The 16,461-nt window shown below is 44.0% G+C and overlaps 1 protein-coding gene across 3 annotated transcripts in view; it reads right to left on the minus strand.

Annotated features, from left to right (window-relative positions):
* The window catches only part of DZIP1 (DAZ interacting zinc finger protein 1), an 86,090-nt gene that overhangs the window by 6,154 nt on the left and 63,475 nt on the right, over positions 1 to 16,461 (minus strand). For all 3 annotated transcript variants that reach the window (XM_084636265.1, XM_084636266.1, XM_084636267.1), the window contains 5 exons: positions 12,487 to 12,685; positions 11,993 to 12,122; positions 11,701 to 11,754; positions 10,547 to 10,743; positions 7,125 to 7,255 (listed from right to left, as the gene is read on the minus strand). In XM_084636265.1, coding sequence (XP_084492391.1) covers positions 7,125 to 7,255; positions 10,547 to 10,743; positions 11,701 to 11,754; positions 11,993 to 12,122; positions 12,487 to 12,685 — 711 coding nt within the window. The remainder of the gene's footprint in view (positions 1 to 7,124; positions 7,256 to 10,546; positions 10,744 to 11,700; positions 11,755 to 11,992; positions 12,123 to 12,486; positions 12,686 to 16,461) is intronic.

Below are 16,461 nucleotides of genomic sequence, written 5' to 3' on the forward strand. Positions count from 1 at the left end.
ATTTTAACTGTAAAACATTTCTAAAATAGTTTCTGCAAAATGATACGTACAGAATACATAATAGTGTGGTGTAGTATAAAGGCCTACCAGTACTCATTTGGGATGAACTACACCATTCATTAAAAAGAAAAGGAGTACTTGTGACACCTTAGAGACTAACCAATTTATTTGAGCATGAGCTTTCGTGAGCTACAGCTCACTTCATTGGATGCATACCATGGAAACTGCAGAAGACATTATATACACACAGAGACCATGAAACAATACCTCCTCCCACCCCACTGTCCTGCTGGTAATAGCTTATCTAAAGTGATCATCAAGTTGGGCCATTTCCAGCACAAATCCACGTTTTCTCACCCTCCGCCCCCCACCCCCACACAAACTCACTCTCCTGCTGGTAATAGCCCATCCAAAGTGACCACTCTCTTCACAATGTGTATGATAATCAAGGTGGGCCATTTCCTGCACAAATCCAGGTTCTCTCACTCCCTCACCCCCCTCCAAAAACCACACACACAAACTCACTCTCCTGCTGGTAATAGCTTATCCAAAGTGACCACTCTCCCTACAATGTGCATGATAATCAACGTGGGCCATTTCCAGCACAAAGCCAGGTTTTCTCACCCCCCCACTCCCATACACACACAAACTCACTCTCCTGCTGGTAATAGCTTATCTAAAGTGATCATCAAGTTGGGCCATTTCCAGCACAAATCCAGGTTCTCTCACCCTCCGCCCCCCCCCAACTCACTCTCCTGCTGGTAATAGCCCATCCAAAGTGACCACTTTGGATAAGCTATTACCAGCAGGAGAGTGAGTTTGTGTGTGTGGTTTTTGGAGGGGGGTGAGGGAGTGAGAGAACCTGGATTTGTGCAGGAAATGGCTCACCTTGATTATCATACACATTGTGAAGAGAGTGGTCACTTTGGATGGGCTATTACCAGCAGGAGAGTGAGTTTGTGGGGGGGGGGGGGCGGAGGGTGAGAAAACCTGGATTTGTGCTGGAAATGGCCCAACTTGATGATCACTTTAGATAAGCTATTACCAGCAGGACAGTGGGGTGGGAGGAGGTATTGTTTCATGGTCTCTGTGTGTATATAATGTCTACTGCAGTTTCTACGGTATGCATCCGATGAAGTGAGCTGTAGCTCACGAAAGCTCATGCTCAAATAAATTGGTTCGTCTCTAAGGTGCCACAAGTACTCCTTTTCTTTTTGTGAATACAGACTAACACGGCTGTTACTCTGAAATACACCATTCATTAGTGCAGCCACCCCAAACTTATGTTGATAAAGGTAGGATTTTCAGAATCATAGAATCTCAGGGTTGGAAGGGACCTCAGGAGGTCATCTAGTCCAACCCCCTGCTCAAAGCAGAACCAATCCCCAATTTTTGCCCCAGATCCCTAAATGGCCCCCTCAAGGATTAAACTCACAACCCTGGGTTTAGCTGGCCAATGCTCAAACCACTGAGCTATCCCTCCCCTCCCATTTCAGTATGCCCCTGAGTGCCTAACTCTCACAGCCTTCTTTGAAAACCGCAGCCAAAATTTAAATCATGCAATACATCATGTGTATTCATACAAATACAGCTAGACAGAGAAAAACACACATGCATGAACACACATAACCACACAGGAGTATGGAATATATAAAGAGTCTGGAACAACTACAAAAGTGACAAAACCCTGTGTAAGTCAGGCAGCTCATTGTAAACTTGTGCCACTAAAACCTTTACACCACAATTCACCAACAGGTGTTCAGTATATGCCAAATATGTTACAGAAAAACTAATTTCCAAAAGCTCTAGAGTGTTTTAAATATTTGTTACAGGAATTATTTTTCTACATCCCTTTGCTTCTAAAGCCAAACTCCCCTAGGACTACGTCTAATGGTACAGGGCTCTGTACAAGGACTTAAAAATCTTTAAATATACCCTAATTTAGCTTTTCAGTACCCCAGCTGTGACAATTTTATGCTCTAATATATTGGGCCCCTGCAGGACTAGCCCTATTAAACTGGAAACACACTTTGGAAATAACATTGGGCACTTTCTTCAACATTACCTCATCCAGACAGATGGTAGTGAAGGGGAATAGATGACAGACTGCAAATTCTCCAACCTACAGGCAGAGACAATTGAATAAAAGACCATCTTGATGGTCACTCATAATAAGGGAACTAAGCATAATGGTTTGGAATGAAGAGGTAAAGTTGCCTCAGTATCAATTTTAAATATTAGGAGGGAAGTCTATTCTTGGTCTAGACCATCCATTTCCATATCACCATGAAGAATCTACACAACAAAGGAATGGGAACCTATAGACTGAGACTCAATTTTCTCCTGAATGGCTCAGAATGCTGAAGTCTGCCCTTTAGGAATACTCTAAGCCAATTCATTTTCCGCCCAATCTACCCAATTAATTTTAGGATCTGAGATGTCAGAAAGACCTAGTCTCATACACTTGTGAGAAGCATCATTTGGAGAACATCCTCCAGGAATGGTAGAAAAACGGTTACTAACCTTTCTGAAACTGTTGTTCTTTGAGATGTGTTGCACACGTCCACTCCAATATAGGTGTGTGCATGCGCCGAGCACAGTTGCTGGCATTTTTTCCCTTCATGGTATCTGTTGGGTCAGCTCTAGTGTCCCCGGCATCGTGTGATCATCACGTTGGTATAAAGAGCAATGCCGACCCTGCTCCTCTTCAGTTTCTTCTTGCTGACCATCTCCGAGAGAGGGGATGGAAGGAGGGTTTTGGAATGGTCATGTGCAACACATCTCAAAGAACAACAGTTACAGAAAGGTTAGTAGCAGTTTTTCTTCTTTGAGTACTTGCCCATGTCCATTCAATGTAGGTAACTCACAAGCAGCTGCGCTGGAGGTGGGTTCGGAGATTAAAGACATGCCGACTGTAACACAGCTTGGCCGAAGCCAGCATCATCTCTGGCCTGTTGCATAATGGGGTAGTATGTCTTGAACATGTGAACTGACAACCAAGTTGCCACCCTGAAGATCTCCTGAATTGGAACTTGTGCCAAAAAAGCGACAGAGGAGGCTTTAGACCTTGTAGAACGTGCCATTAGGTTAGCCGGGGGCATAATATGTGCGAGCTCATAACATGCTCTGATACATGAGGTAATTCACGACCAGAGTTTCTGTGCAGAAATGGGGAGATCTTTCATTCTTTCTGTGATTGCTATGAATAGCTGAGTGGATCTGCAGAACAGTTAGGTTCTTTGTATGTAAAAAGACAGGGCATGCTGAACATCCAGTGAATGGAGACGCTGTTCTTCTCTATTCACATGTGGCTTAGGATAGAACATTGGCAGAAAAATAGCTTGATTGCAATGGAATTGTGAGGCCACTTTTGGAATGAATGACGGGTGTGGTCTCAACTGGTGACATTGCAATCCCCTATGTTTTGGATCCAGTTTAACCCCCTGTTTGAGGCATCCAGGAAATAGGAAAGGCAGTTGGAGAACAAGGAGGTAAGTCGCATCCAAAACATAGGGAATTGTGATTTCAACCACAAGTGTCTCATCAAAACAAGTGGTTGGATGACCTGAAGTGTTTGGGGGCCAACTGCATTGGGCCTGTCGAGGAATAATAGGAAGGAATTGGCATGTTCCTCCTCACGGGTTCCAGAAGAGCCACTTCATGGTAGGCAGACCCCATGGATATGATGGCCGGGCGCCCAGTGGTACTGAAGAACTCAGTGCCAAAGTGGGGTAAGAATGGCCTGGGGAGCGGCTAGGTTGGCTGCATCTATGGGGGGAATACGATCCCTCTTCGAAGTCCAATGATTATGAGCTGCACTACAGAGACCAAGGCGGTTCTGTGCCACTCAGTGCCGGAGAAGGTTGCCGCAGGAGATCATGCAGTGAGGGTTTTCCCTTGGAAAGCTGTCACGGTACCAGGTGAGGAGCTAGTGGTGATTCCTTTACAACTGGGGGCACCAGTGGTGTTGGGTCCTGACTCTCTGGTGAGTCTGGTACTGGCAGAGTTAGAAGGTCCCTTGTCGCAGTGAAGGCTTCAGGAGTCAATGGCACCATAAACTGGCTGGTGCGCTGACCCAGAGTAAGCGTCAGAGCGCTGCAGTGGTTTGGGTGTGGGTACCTGATGGTGAGGCTCCGAGGATGAAGAGTGGCCCGCCATGGGGTCGCGCTTTCTCCCTAGTCCTTCGGCATCCTAAATCTGCTCGTCTTCTGGTGCTTGTAGTGTTTCTTCTTGCGCACCAAGGAAGATGATTGGTGCCAGGAGACCAGGATTGATGGAGAATACTCTGCACTGAGGCCGAGGTACTCAGTGCTGAGTCCCAGTGCAACTCCAAGGCTGGTTTTAGGGCCGCCTCCATGAGGAGGACCTTCAGTCGAACAGCTTGGTTGTTCTGAATCTGGGGCTTAAACTCCTTGCAAATTTGGCAGCGGTCTTTCTTATGAGCTTCCCCATAGCACTTGAGACAGCTCAAGTGTGGGTCACTCAAAGGCACAGACTTACTGCACAAAGCGCAAGGCTTGAACTCTGTGATCAAGGCAAGACTCAGCATTGGGACAGTGGACAACCCTGCTATCTAAGAGCAGAGAAGCCCAAACTATCTAGAAACTACTAACACTACGCTAACTGCTAAAAACAACAACAACTATTTACACTAAAAACTGAGATGAAAACCACTAAGAGGAAGATTGCCTCAGCAATGAGGGTTCCAACAACTATCATGGGCAGCAAGAAGGAACTGAAGGGGAGTGGGGTCAGCAGGGCCCTTTATACCAACGCTATGAATGCACGACATCAGGGGGCGCTACAGTTGACCCAACAGATACCACAAAGAGAAAAAATTCTGGCAACTGTGCTTGGGATGCACACACACCTACACTGGAATTGATATGTGCAAGCACTCAAAGAAGAACTTACCTTCACATTACTGACTTTCAGTAAGTGAACAGAATTTGGATTACCCCAGCTGTTAAGTTTAGGTGAGCTACAGAGACCTTTTCAAGAACCAGATTTTCAGGATGAGTTTTTGTGGGGCACTATAAAGAAGCTCTAGGCAGGATAGAAGTTTGGAGGACTGGGAAACTTCTGATTTATTTTTATGAAAAGGTGTCACTCAGTTTTCCCTTTCCCTTTGTATTGTTAGCAACTGGGTGTGAAAGGGTTATGTTCTTTCAGGAAACAGAAGCAATTCATGACTCGGGGAAGTGTGGGTATCCTTAATAGGTCACAAAGGAGTCAGAGGTGCAATTACCTCAGGAACTGTGACAAGAAGGCCTGGATTGATGTGGTCTTTGGCTTAGCAAGGTCAGTGAATGGGAACAAAGTCCACAGACTCTGGATGAAAAATGCTTTCAATGCCCAGGCTGCCATCTTTGAATCTGTTGCAAAACTCATGCTACTGAGTATTGCTCTTCAACTTGGCATATCTGATAAAACAATAATTTTTAATGATCACTCTCCTACTTGCTTCCCCACTAAGTGAGATACCCGCAAAGCTTGGATATGGGATTCTGCCCATAGCCTGAATTCTGATGACCCCTCAGCTCCCCAGAGCTTATTGATATGCCATGCTGTCTGCTCGCATCAAGACAGAAAAAGTGCATACATTATCCCTCATATATGATCCCTCCCACTTGGTCAAGGTCTCTTAAGCTGATTCTGATTGTACTGTTGTTACACAATAACTGCAATTAAAGCCAGAAGGAAAACATGTGGAACAAGAGTTCATTAACAGTAACCACTTCAGGAAATGGAATTCCCATTCATTTCAGGGAGGAGTGATACAGTGTCCAAAGAAAATGTTGGATCTTAAACTTCCTCCTTTCAGACTCCACTGAGCTAGGAAGGAAGTGTTACTAAGCTCCATGGCACTAGTTTAATGATGAATAACATGATCCCCTGCATATGTATCTCTGTGAAGGGACATGCCCACCCACTAACCAGGAGGAGGCTCATGAGCTCCTCTGGGTCTGTGCTACACTAATGAAGCCCAGCTGCACAGCTTGTTCCTCCTGAAGGAGGAGAAGGGGCTTAAAAGGGGAAGCTTACAATAGGAAAGGGCAGTGACCACGAAATAGGCTGCTCCACGCAGAGACTGGTAGTAACAGAGGCAGGCCAGTCAAGGAGGAGACAGCCACAGAACACGCCACTTCCAGAGCTGCCTCAGCTGACAGCCAAGCAGCACACCCAAGGAAGAGGGGTAGGACATAAACCCTGCAAAGGGGCAACAGACTTCAGAAACTGAGTCCGTAAAGCCCTATCAAGGGCTGTCTGAGAGGCTGACCCCGTTCCAGCCAGACTCTCCTCTCTTGAAGGGGAAGGGAGGAAGAAGAACCAGCCCTCTGCCAGGGAGAAACTGCCCCAGAGAACTCCCTGCAAGTGCAGCACTAGGGGAGTAGAGAAGGTAAATCTCCCTTGCCAAAGCTTAGAAAACACTGTTATTTGAGCTGCCAGAACTATTGTCTTGGTGTCTTCTCCAAATTGATCACAAATCCCAAGCTTGAAATAAGTGACGTTCCAATATCTACTGCTGATTTTTTCCTTAGAGTACCTTGGGATCTCACTAAACAGTTTTTCGGATAAAGACCATTGTGTATCAGAGCTTTCATTCCACTACAAAGCATGACTGTGAAGACTTCGAATTGATGAAAGCCCGAAGGGCAAAGAGCAGCACTGATAATGATCTGGAGCTTGGACAAACTGCAGAGACAGCACACTGATATCAGTGAGAGATCTGCTGGAGTTTGAGTATGGCATGTAGTTCTAAATATCTATACCAACATATAGATAATAATTAGAAAAGGAATTCAGTCCTCTTCAGAGAATGAGTTTGACACCTCTGTACCCGACAAAGTTCTAGAAACAAAAATACTTTAGCCTATGACGTAATCAAACAGGTCTTTCCAAGCTCTCATTTCTAAAACCAAATGTGACTTTGTGGAAAAACAAGTAAAGAAAGAGACCCAACTTAGGTAAAACTCTGCAAGCGCATCGGGGATGAAATTTTTACTGCATCAGATTAATCTTACTTTTCCTAACATGTAATACAAACAGTAGCAAAAATAACAATAATAATAACTGAAGTGTGTCTTGGTATAGATAAATTTAATTAACAAATAATGTAATACCTTCAGTTCTTGTGCATCTTCTTTTTTAATAAATGCCTGTGTGACATTAATTCCTCCAGCTGGCTTATTCTTATTTCCATGGCTAGAAAGAGTCTTTTCAACTTGTTCAGTCAGTTTTTGGATAAGTGCACCTAAACAATCATTAAAAAAATTACAGGGATACTGTCAGTTTAAAAGTAGGGTATTTTAAAAATATCCCCCTTCTGTGTCACTGAGCAAGTCTTAGATTAATGAATGAAAGATATTAAAAACATGAATTTACTTTTCATCATTTATTATTATTTTTTTTAATTTCTACAGTACTGCAGATTTAAAAAACAACAACAACAAAACCAGCAGTTCTGTTCAGAAAGGCGACAAAAGATGGTAGTGAGATTCCATGTTTATTGTTTCTCAATCATTAGGACATATAATACGCTCACTTTACAAATAAAAATGTAGTTTTCTACCTGCTGGCATGCAAATTCAGTCCAGGACATCTAAGTCAAGTTGGGTTCCTTCCTTAATGGAAGCAATAACAAAAATTCTGGAAGCCAAATTATGCTCAGTGATATTGCTGTAATCTTATTGCTTTTTATGGGATTGCATAGGTGTAAATGATTGGTCCTGTAATTAAATGATTGCTTCTTTAATTGGAATTTAGTAAACAATTGTGTTGATGACACAAAAGGAGTAACACACACCAGCCCCCTCACCTATAGCTGTATTAACTCTGAAAGGCTAACAGGAGTAAAGCAGTAAAAATTCATTTTTGTCACTTCAACTTCCAGCCATTAGATTGTGTTGTGCTTTTTTCTGCTAGATTGAAGAGCCCATTATTATATTTGCTCCTCATGTAAATACCTATAAACCATAATCAAGTTATGCCTTAACCTTTTCTTTGTTATGCTAAATAGACTGAGCTTTTTCATGGCTCTTGAGAATAAGGTTATGTATGTAGGTGCCTAAACATCGGTATAAGAATGTAATTTTAAACACTACAAACTAAAAACCAAAGCAAAAAACCCCAAACAACAATACATGTAACAAAGTAAACTCTGTCAATTAATCCCCATCTTGGTTTGGTTGTATATTATGACTACAGCAGTGTGTTTTTTGCAAATGCAAAATAATACAAAATAAAACAAAAAGCAACCTATAAAAATGAAAAAATTGCACCATGACAGCACCTTCTGCAGCTCCTGTCCTGAGGGTCTGGCCTGGCTCCCCACTCTAGGAGTTGCAACCTGGTACATGAGGTTGCAGCGCCCACTCAGGTTTAGCTGAGCCAGGCCCCAATTATGATGGAGGGGAGGGTGACCAAATTTGGGTGAGTGGTGCTGTGACCCTGTGCCCCAGGTTGCCCAACTCACCCGGGCCAATCCCTCTCTCCAGAGCCTCCCACAGTAAAACAGAATTGTCAAAAAACAAAACAATTACAAAAAAGAATTTTACAGGGCTCTAGTTACGACCTCATCCCCAACTTTTTGTTTGTTTGTGTCTTTTCAACTGTAGGCCGTTCGAGGCTGGGACTGTCTCTCTATCGGTGTAAGTAGGGTCTGAGTGAGCCCTCCCCTGCTCTCTATTGATGAAATGGGCAAAAAGACCACAGAAGCAGATTGTATTTGCATAGACACACCTATTTTGCCCAGGTGATCAGCAGACAGACCTGCCTTGCCCAAGTAATCAAGTTTAGCTATTTTGTGTTAAAATTCACTTTAGTCTTGGACACAGGAGTAATGTTCTTATTGTATGACTAAAAGGCAACAGAACAGTCCTTAAAGTCACCCTAACTTCAACCTAACTTGCTGAGTGTGGGGTAGCAATGCCAACGCCACATGGAAGTCTGAGGAGATGGAGACAGGGGTTCCAACCTATTGATGTGGCCTCTGTTTAAAGAGTCCTATATACCATTTGACCCTTCCCCTCCAGTGTTTAAGACAGATGTTCACACTCAGTTGAGAGTCCCTGTTTCTGCTCAGTAATCGCTAGAGCAGTAATCACTGATGAACACATCAAGGGGATGAATCTTAGACTTGGTATGGAGACAATGGTGTGATGAAAGTCAATGCAGAGGATGCGGCAGAGAGTACTCCCACTACCCAGTGAAATCACTAAGAACTGGGCTAAGTGGTAGAACCTCACAACACAGCATTGCAGTGAGAGACAGAGTTGTGGCAGTGAGCAGAGCAGAGCAGAGCAGAGCAGCAAGTGGTGGCAGAGACAGTAACGAGCAGTAGCGAAGGTGCAAGTGGCAAGCAGTGGCACAAATGACAGTGGTGGACAGCTGCAGCAGCGGCATTGTTTGACCCCACATTTCCCCTCTAAAGGGGTGGGAGGTGAACCCACCTGAATGGACCCCTGTATTCTAGGACTTTGCTGACTTTGGACAATCAGCTGCGAGTTGGGTGCAGCAGAGGGAAGGGGAGCGGGGTGTTAAAGGGACATTCATCCACTGGACTGTCACACCACAAGGTGGGGAACTGAGGCAAAGTGCTACTGCCCAAGATACCATGAGGTATTTACTTATGGTTTGCATCCTTTTGAATCACTGTTGTGGTGTTTTCATAGAAGTTTCCTTTTGTTAGTTACAGACTCAGAGTTTGTGAGTGTGGAAGTAATTAAATATTCATGGTAAATAGGCCCAATGGCCTGTGATAGGATATTAGATGGGGTGGGATCCGAGTTACCCAGGAAAGAATTTTCTGTAATATCTTGCTGATGAATCTTGCCCATATGCTCAGGGTTTAGCTGATCGCCATATTTGGGGTCGGGAAGGAATTTTCCTCCAGGGCAGATTGGAAGAGGCCCTGGAGGTTTTTCGCCTTCCTCTGTAGCATGAGGCATGGGTCACTTGCTGGAGGATTCTCTGCTCCTTGAAGTCTTTAAACTACGATTTGAGGACTTCAATAGCACAGATATAGGAGTGAGGTTTTTTGAAGGAGTGGTGGGTGAAATTCTGTGGCCTGCATTGTGCAGGAGGTCAGACTAGATGATCGTAATGGTCCCTTCTGACCTAAATATCTATGAATAAGTATTGCCTCTTACACGCACCCAAGAGTGGTGTTTAGTTTTCCAAGATTTCTGGGTGTGGGCTCAAAAGCCCATTCTGTTTTGTAATGTTAAGTGGAACCCCTAGATACTGAATCTGGCCCTTGTTGCTGCCAGTACAACCTGGCAGAAGCGTTACATCTGCATTCAGATAGTGCACAGCACACGTGGGGTCTGATCTCAATTGGGGCCTCTGAGTACTTTAGTAATATTAATAAGAGTAAAATAACAATATATTATGAACTTGCATAGAGAGGAATATACACAATAATGTATATTCTAGCTTTAAAGTGTTTTGTAACACATTGATTTTAGCACCTATTAGCTATTTTAAAATCATTTATACATGTTATCTTAAATTATTACTCATGTACACAAAAATAATGATAAACCTTTTGAAGGCTTGGAAGGTGTTACAATCTCCTCCATTTCACTTTCTTCAGTCCAGTCCATATCACTTTTGCCTGTAACCATACCACAATTACTCATGCTGTTGCTGGATGTTTTTAGCTGCAATAATTCTGGTGATATGTAAGAGTGCATAATATCATCATCATCCACTTCCTCCTCTGAGCTGAACGGTGGAGTGCTAAAACAAAAAAGAGTATCAGATGAGGATTTAATGGGTTTCAGCATTAAACAGATGTGCACAACTTTGAGCTTCCTGTGTTTTTTCCAATAAATTTATGCATTTTTCTATTTGAAAAAAATCACCTACAGTAACCTGGAGTGCATATACAATTATTTAAAAAAAATGTGAAGTTATTAAATAACAAACTGACAACCCAAAATGAATGTACTTATAACCTCAAATGCAAACATCCTCCCAAAAACAAAAGCCAGAGTATATAGTCAATCTTGCAAGATCAACAAATGTATGCTTTCATGGATCAACAGAGAAAAAGTTCAGGGTCAAAGATTTTCCACTAAGAAAATTCTGCTCCTGGTTCCTCCCAGTTAAAAAATTTAGGGACTGTTAGCAGCAGCTTCCTAGTTTATCTCAATTGGTCAGCGGGCACCCACAGAAAAAGTGAATTCTGAGATAATGGGTCTCCAATCTATTTAGGAAATTACAAATCAAGCTTAATATCTTGAATGGTATTCAGAGACAAATTGGCAGCTCGAGCAATTTACAGAGTACGGGTGCAATATGCATGACATGAAAAGCACCCAGAATACTGTGTTCAACTATGTACATATTGACAAAATGGAACAAAAATATTAGCAACAAAGTCTTTAAAAATTAAGGTCTCAACAGGCCAAGACATAATATGAGACAGACAAAAAAAGTGACATCACCTCATGGTACTCTATGCTCTGCCTGCTCAATTATTAAGAATACACATGCTCAAGTCAGAGCATGGCCTCTGTTAGGGATTATAACAATGGACTCAATAGGTATTACATTTTAAGAAAAAAACATATGATTAATATAGAGCTTCTGATTTCAGCTTAATGTTTTTTGTGTATAAGCAATTTCAATGTCCATTCAAGGGCAGTTCACTAGAAAACAATTTCTTCAAGACCAGAAATGAGCAAAACTTACCCAATACTAGATGTTTTTCTGGAAACCTCCTCTCGAAAAACATGCTTCCTGGGTCTATAACAAACAAAACAAGTTTTTTTCTAGAATCCGACTGCCAACTACATATACAGTGAAAAATCTATTCCTTCATATATAAAAATAGTAATTCTGTGGCTAATTCCCACTAAATACTAGCCAGAAATGTTCACATCAACTCTCTTGTACATGAAAGGAGGAATAAACCTTTAACTCTATTAGCAGAACACTAATGAGTTATTTATGGCATAAGTGCTAGGAAAGTGCTGTCTCTTACTTTGGTGTAGATGTATTCTCAGCAGAAGTCATTCTTTGTCCAGCTGGGCATTCAGCTGTAGAAGTCTGCTTTGCTGGTTTTGGCTGCACTGTTGATGAGGAAGTTGCCATGTGAACCATCTTCTGTTTATCTAGAAAAGAAGTTATGTTATCAATCTGAATATTAAAAAGAAATGTAGATGTTGTTGCTCATTAGAAATCTTAAGTGAACTTGTGGCTATAAAAAAAACAACCTCTGAATGCTGCCCAAAGCAGCCATTGATTTTCTCCATTATTAGACAGAGACACTGCTTCTGTAATCAAATAAAAAGTAGAGTGCTTTTTAAGTGTAGTGTAGCTGGCAGCTAAAATAGCTATTATGTAAAAGATTACAAACACAACCATAAATAAATGTACACACAAAACTTTTACTTTAGGGACTAACGTACACAAACAGAATTATTTCAAAAAACTTGGTACCAGTAAAAAATAAAATAATTCTGAAATTTATCCAACCTTCTGAAGCACGATGAGAGCTGGAAACAAGCCTATCACAAGACGATGATGATCTCTCCTCAATCCTGAAGCTGACTTGGCATTCAAGATGCTCTCGAATTAGTTGAATGTCAGGCACTTGTTTCTCTTTCTCTTCTCTGGCAGATTCGACAGAAACTAAGACTTTGTTAAAGTGGTCACTTGGGATACCACGAACACCCTGAAGAAATACTTCAAGTTACTGTTTGATGGACAGCATAACTAACATAAAAACACTTACATTTTATAAACCATTAGCTTAGCCTTTTTGACTGCATCTAGTTTAAACCTTTTGTCTTCACACCTTCAAGGCCCTGTATAATCCCTGGAGGATTCTCTGCACCTTGAAGTCTTTAAGCCATGATTTGAGGACTTCAATAGCTCAGACATAGGTGAGAGATTTATCGCAGGAGTGGGTGGGTGAGATTCTGTGGCCTGCGTTGTGCAGGAGGTCAGACGAGATGATCATAATGGTCCCTTCTGGCTTTAATTTCTATAAATCTATATCTCCTTTTCTCCTTCAGCTTTTACCATATCGCCTTCTACACTCTTACTCCACCAACGATGCCATCCTCAATGCCTATTTGTCAGCTTCTGATTACCTTTTATGTAACAAACAGAAAACAATATTTTTCTAAATATATATATTGTAAAATACTTTTTGTAAAGGCTTCACAGCTGTTTTATAAACAATGCATCACTAGGGCATATTCTGTTGTCATTCAGAACAGAATGCTAATGCATATGTGAACTCTGGGATATCTCATATCTCCCAAGTGGAAGACACAGAAACCTTTCAGAAAAAGACATTTGACAATTGCTGAGACACAACAGGTCTCATATATTGTACGGAAATGGAAGTCAAAAACAGTTCTTGATTCCACAGTCTAAAATGTAATGAACCTTATAGAAAGGACGGTCCCTACATGTGTATATTGCTACAACTACTTATTTCTTGAATACCAACAGTATACTTGGCACTATATGAACATATAACATGATACAGTCCATGATCCAAGGATTAACCACAATCCAATTCATACACAGACAGGGGAATTTACACACATAAAATGCACTCGGTGACTGCTCAAACTGTAAGAGAATCAGATCCTGTTTAGAAAACACTGTTGAATGGTTTTGTAGAAGTGCATTTTAAGGAGGATTTGAAAGAAAAGAGGAAGATCATTTAGCAGGTGAGAAGAGTGAGGGAGTGCCAAAGATAAGTTCCCCCACAGAAGAAAATGAAAGACAAAAGTGAGAAGAGGATACAAAAGGGGTGCTAGGAAAAGGGAGGTAATGAGAATAAAGAACACAGGTGGAGGCAAAGCGACACAAGGCCTTTTATATAGTACTGCCAACTCAAAGAATTAAAAACCATGAGTTGGACCCCCAATATCATGAGTTTTTTCAAAATAATAAATTTTGGATTCTTTTTCTTTGCCTTCTACAGTGACTCCTCACTTAATGTTGTAGTTATGTTCCTGAAAAATGCAACTTTAAGTGAAATGATGTTAAACTAATCCAGTTTTCCCAAAAGATTTAATGTAAATGTGGGGGGTTAGGTTCCAAGGAAATTTTTGGGGGGCAGATAAAAGGCATTATATACTGTTCAGTACTGTACTGTGGTTGGGAAGTGCCCCTGGCTTACCCCACACAGGTACAGGACGCTAGGAAGCACCTTCACAGCAGCAGTGGCAGCTTACCCGGAGAAGAACAGGCGCTGACTTTGCTGGGGGATGCTCCAGGCCCGCCTCTTCCCGTCCTCGCTCCACTCCAGGCCCACCTTTTCCCACCCCCACTCCACCTCCTCCCCGGAGCACGCTGCATCCCCACTCCTTCCCCACCCCCAGAAAGTCCTAAGCGCTGCCAAACAGCTGTTAGGCGGGCTTAGGACTTTCTGGGAGGGAGGGAGAGGAGTGGATATGTGGCACTTCCCAACTCCTCCCCCGCCCTCCCAGAAAGTCCTAAGTGCCAGGTGGGGGAAGCGCTGGGAGGGAGGGGGAGGAGGCGGAGAAGAGGAACTTGTGCAATGCTCCCTTGTAAAGTCGCTGCTCTTCCACAGAAATTTTACAAGCAGTGTACAGACCAGGCAGCCAAACAACATTATAAGGGAACATTGCACAACTATAAACGAGCATGTTCCCTAATTCAGCAGCGACGTAACTTTGAAACAACGTTAAGCGTGAGGACATTAAGTGACGAGTTACTGTAGTTTCTGGGTGCACTCATTTCACTTTTTCAAGCACTCTTCAGAAACATTAGGGCTAGAAACTCTTTTTTTAAATGAGATTATCACACAATGTCTTGATTCCAGCAGCTGCAGCATTGACAGACACTCCAAATATCATGAGACTTGCAATGAAATCACAAGAGTTCAACTGGCCAAGAGGGCCAGATCCTTTGCCGAGTAAACCGGTGTAGTTCCACTGAAGTCAATGGAGCTATGACGACTTAGACCAGCTGGGGATCCATCCCTGGAGTCACTAAATTGATTCTGAATGAGCAAGGAAGTCAGCAAAGGGATTCAAAGAAAGAAGCGGACCCTCTGTGAAGGGAGAGATTCATTATTTCAGCAGCAGAATTTTGATAAGACTGGTTGGAGGAGGGATGAGATGAGATGTGGGACTGGTAGGAGGAGGCTGTATTTGTTTAGTTTAGTGATTACCAAGGTGCTTGCAAGCAGGTTTGTAGAAATTTTGGTGGTGCCCAGAACACCGCCCGCCCCGAGCAAACTCCCCCCCCACACCTGCCTAAGGCTCTGGGAGGGAGTTTGGGTGGGGGAGCGGGTCTGGGTGTCAGGCGATTGGGGTGCACGAGGGGGTGGGGATGCAGGTTCTGAGAGGGAGTTTGGGTGCAGGAGGTGTGAGAGGTCGGGCTCTGGGAGGGAGTTTGGTGGTGGACGGGGTCTGGTGTGCAGGCTCTGGGAGGGAGTTTGGGTGCAGGCTCTGGGCTGGGGATTGGGGTGCAGAAGGGGTGCAGACTCTGGAAGGGAATTTGGGTGCAGAAGGGGTGAGAGGTCGAGCTCTGGGAGTGAGTTTGAGTGGGGGAGGGGTCTGGAGTGCAGGCTCTGGGAACGAGTTTGGGTGCTGGGTGAAGGCTCTGGGCAGGGGTGTAGGAGGGGGTGAGTGTGCAGGCTCTGGGAGGGAGTTTGGAGACAAAAGTAGGTGCAGGGGAGGGGTGGGAGTGCAAGAGGGAGTTGGAGGAGGGGGTGTGGGGTGCAGGCTCTGGGAGGGAGTTTGGGGGTGAGAGGGGGTGCAGGGGTACAGGAGGAAATTTGGGGGCCAAAGGGTGTGTTTGCAGAGGGGGTGTGGGTGCAGGCTCTGGAAGTGGATTGGGGGTTTCGATGCTTACCTGGGGCACCTGCTCCAGCAGCGGCTCCTAGGCGGGGCAGGCCAAGGGGGTCTCCTCACCCTGCTGTCTCCAGGCACCGCCCCTGCAGCTTCCCACTGGCCACAGGGGCGTTTGGGGTGGGAGCAGTGCGCAGCGGTACAACCCTCTCACACAGGCTGCAAGGACCTGCCGGCAGCCATGTGGAACGAGCGCGCAGGAAGCCGCTCAGCCCTGCTGCACTGCTGGGTGGCAGCGGGAGTCCCCGGGCTATTTTAAATCGCCCAGGGGCAGCAGGTGGGGCCGGGGGCAGTGTGGGGGGGGGAGAGGGGGAGGTGGGAAACTTTGCTGGAGCTGGGCCCCTGGGACAGGAATATTCCTGGTGCCTGAGCAACACGGGCCCATAGAACTCGCCGCCCATGGTTGCAAGGGTTTAGTGGAGTGGGTAGAGTACAAAGGACAGATTTCTGAGATACTGCACAGGAAGAAACATCATGGTTTGGCACCAACCCGGATGCAAGGGAAGGTGACAGGGGTGGAGAGAGAAACTGAATATACTGCTGAGATTATGGAAAGGATAGAGTAATGGAGAAAGAAGGGAGAGGAGCTGACTTGGGAGAGAAATGAGTA

This window comes from Lepidochelys olivacea (genome assembly GCF_965140295.1).
Source record: "Lepidochelys olivacea isolate rLepOli2 genome assembly, chromosome: 1".
Classification (NCBI taxonomy): Eukaryota; Metazoa; Chordata; order Testudines; family Cheloniidae; genus Lepidochelys; species Lepidochelys olivacea.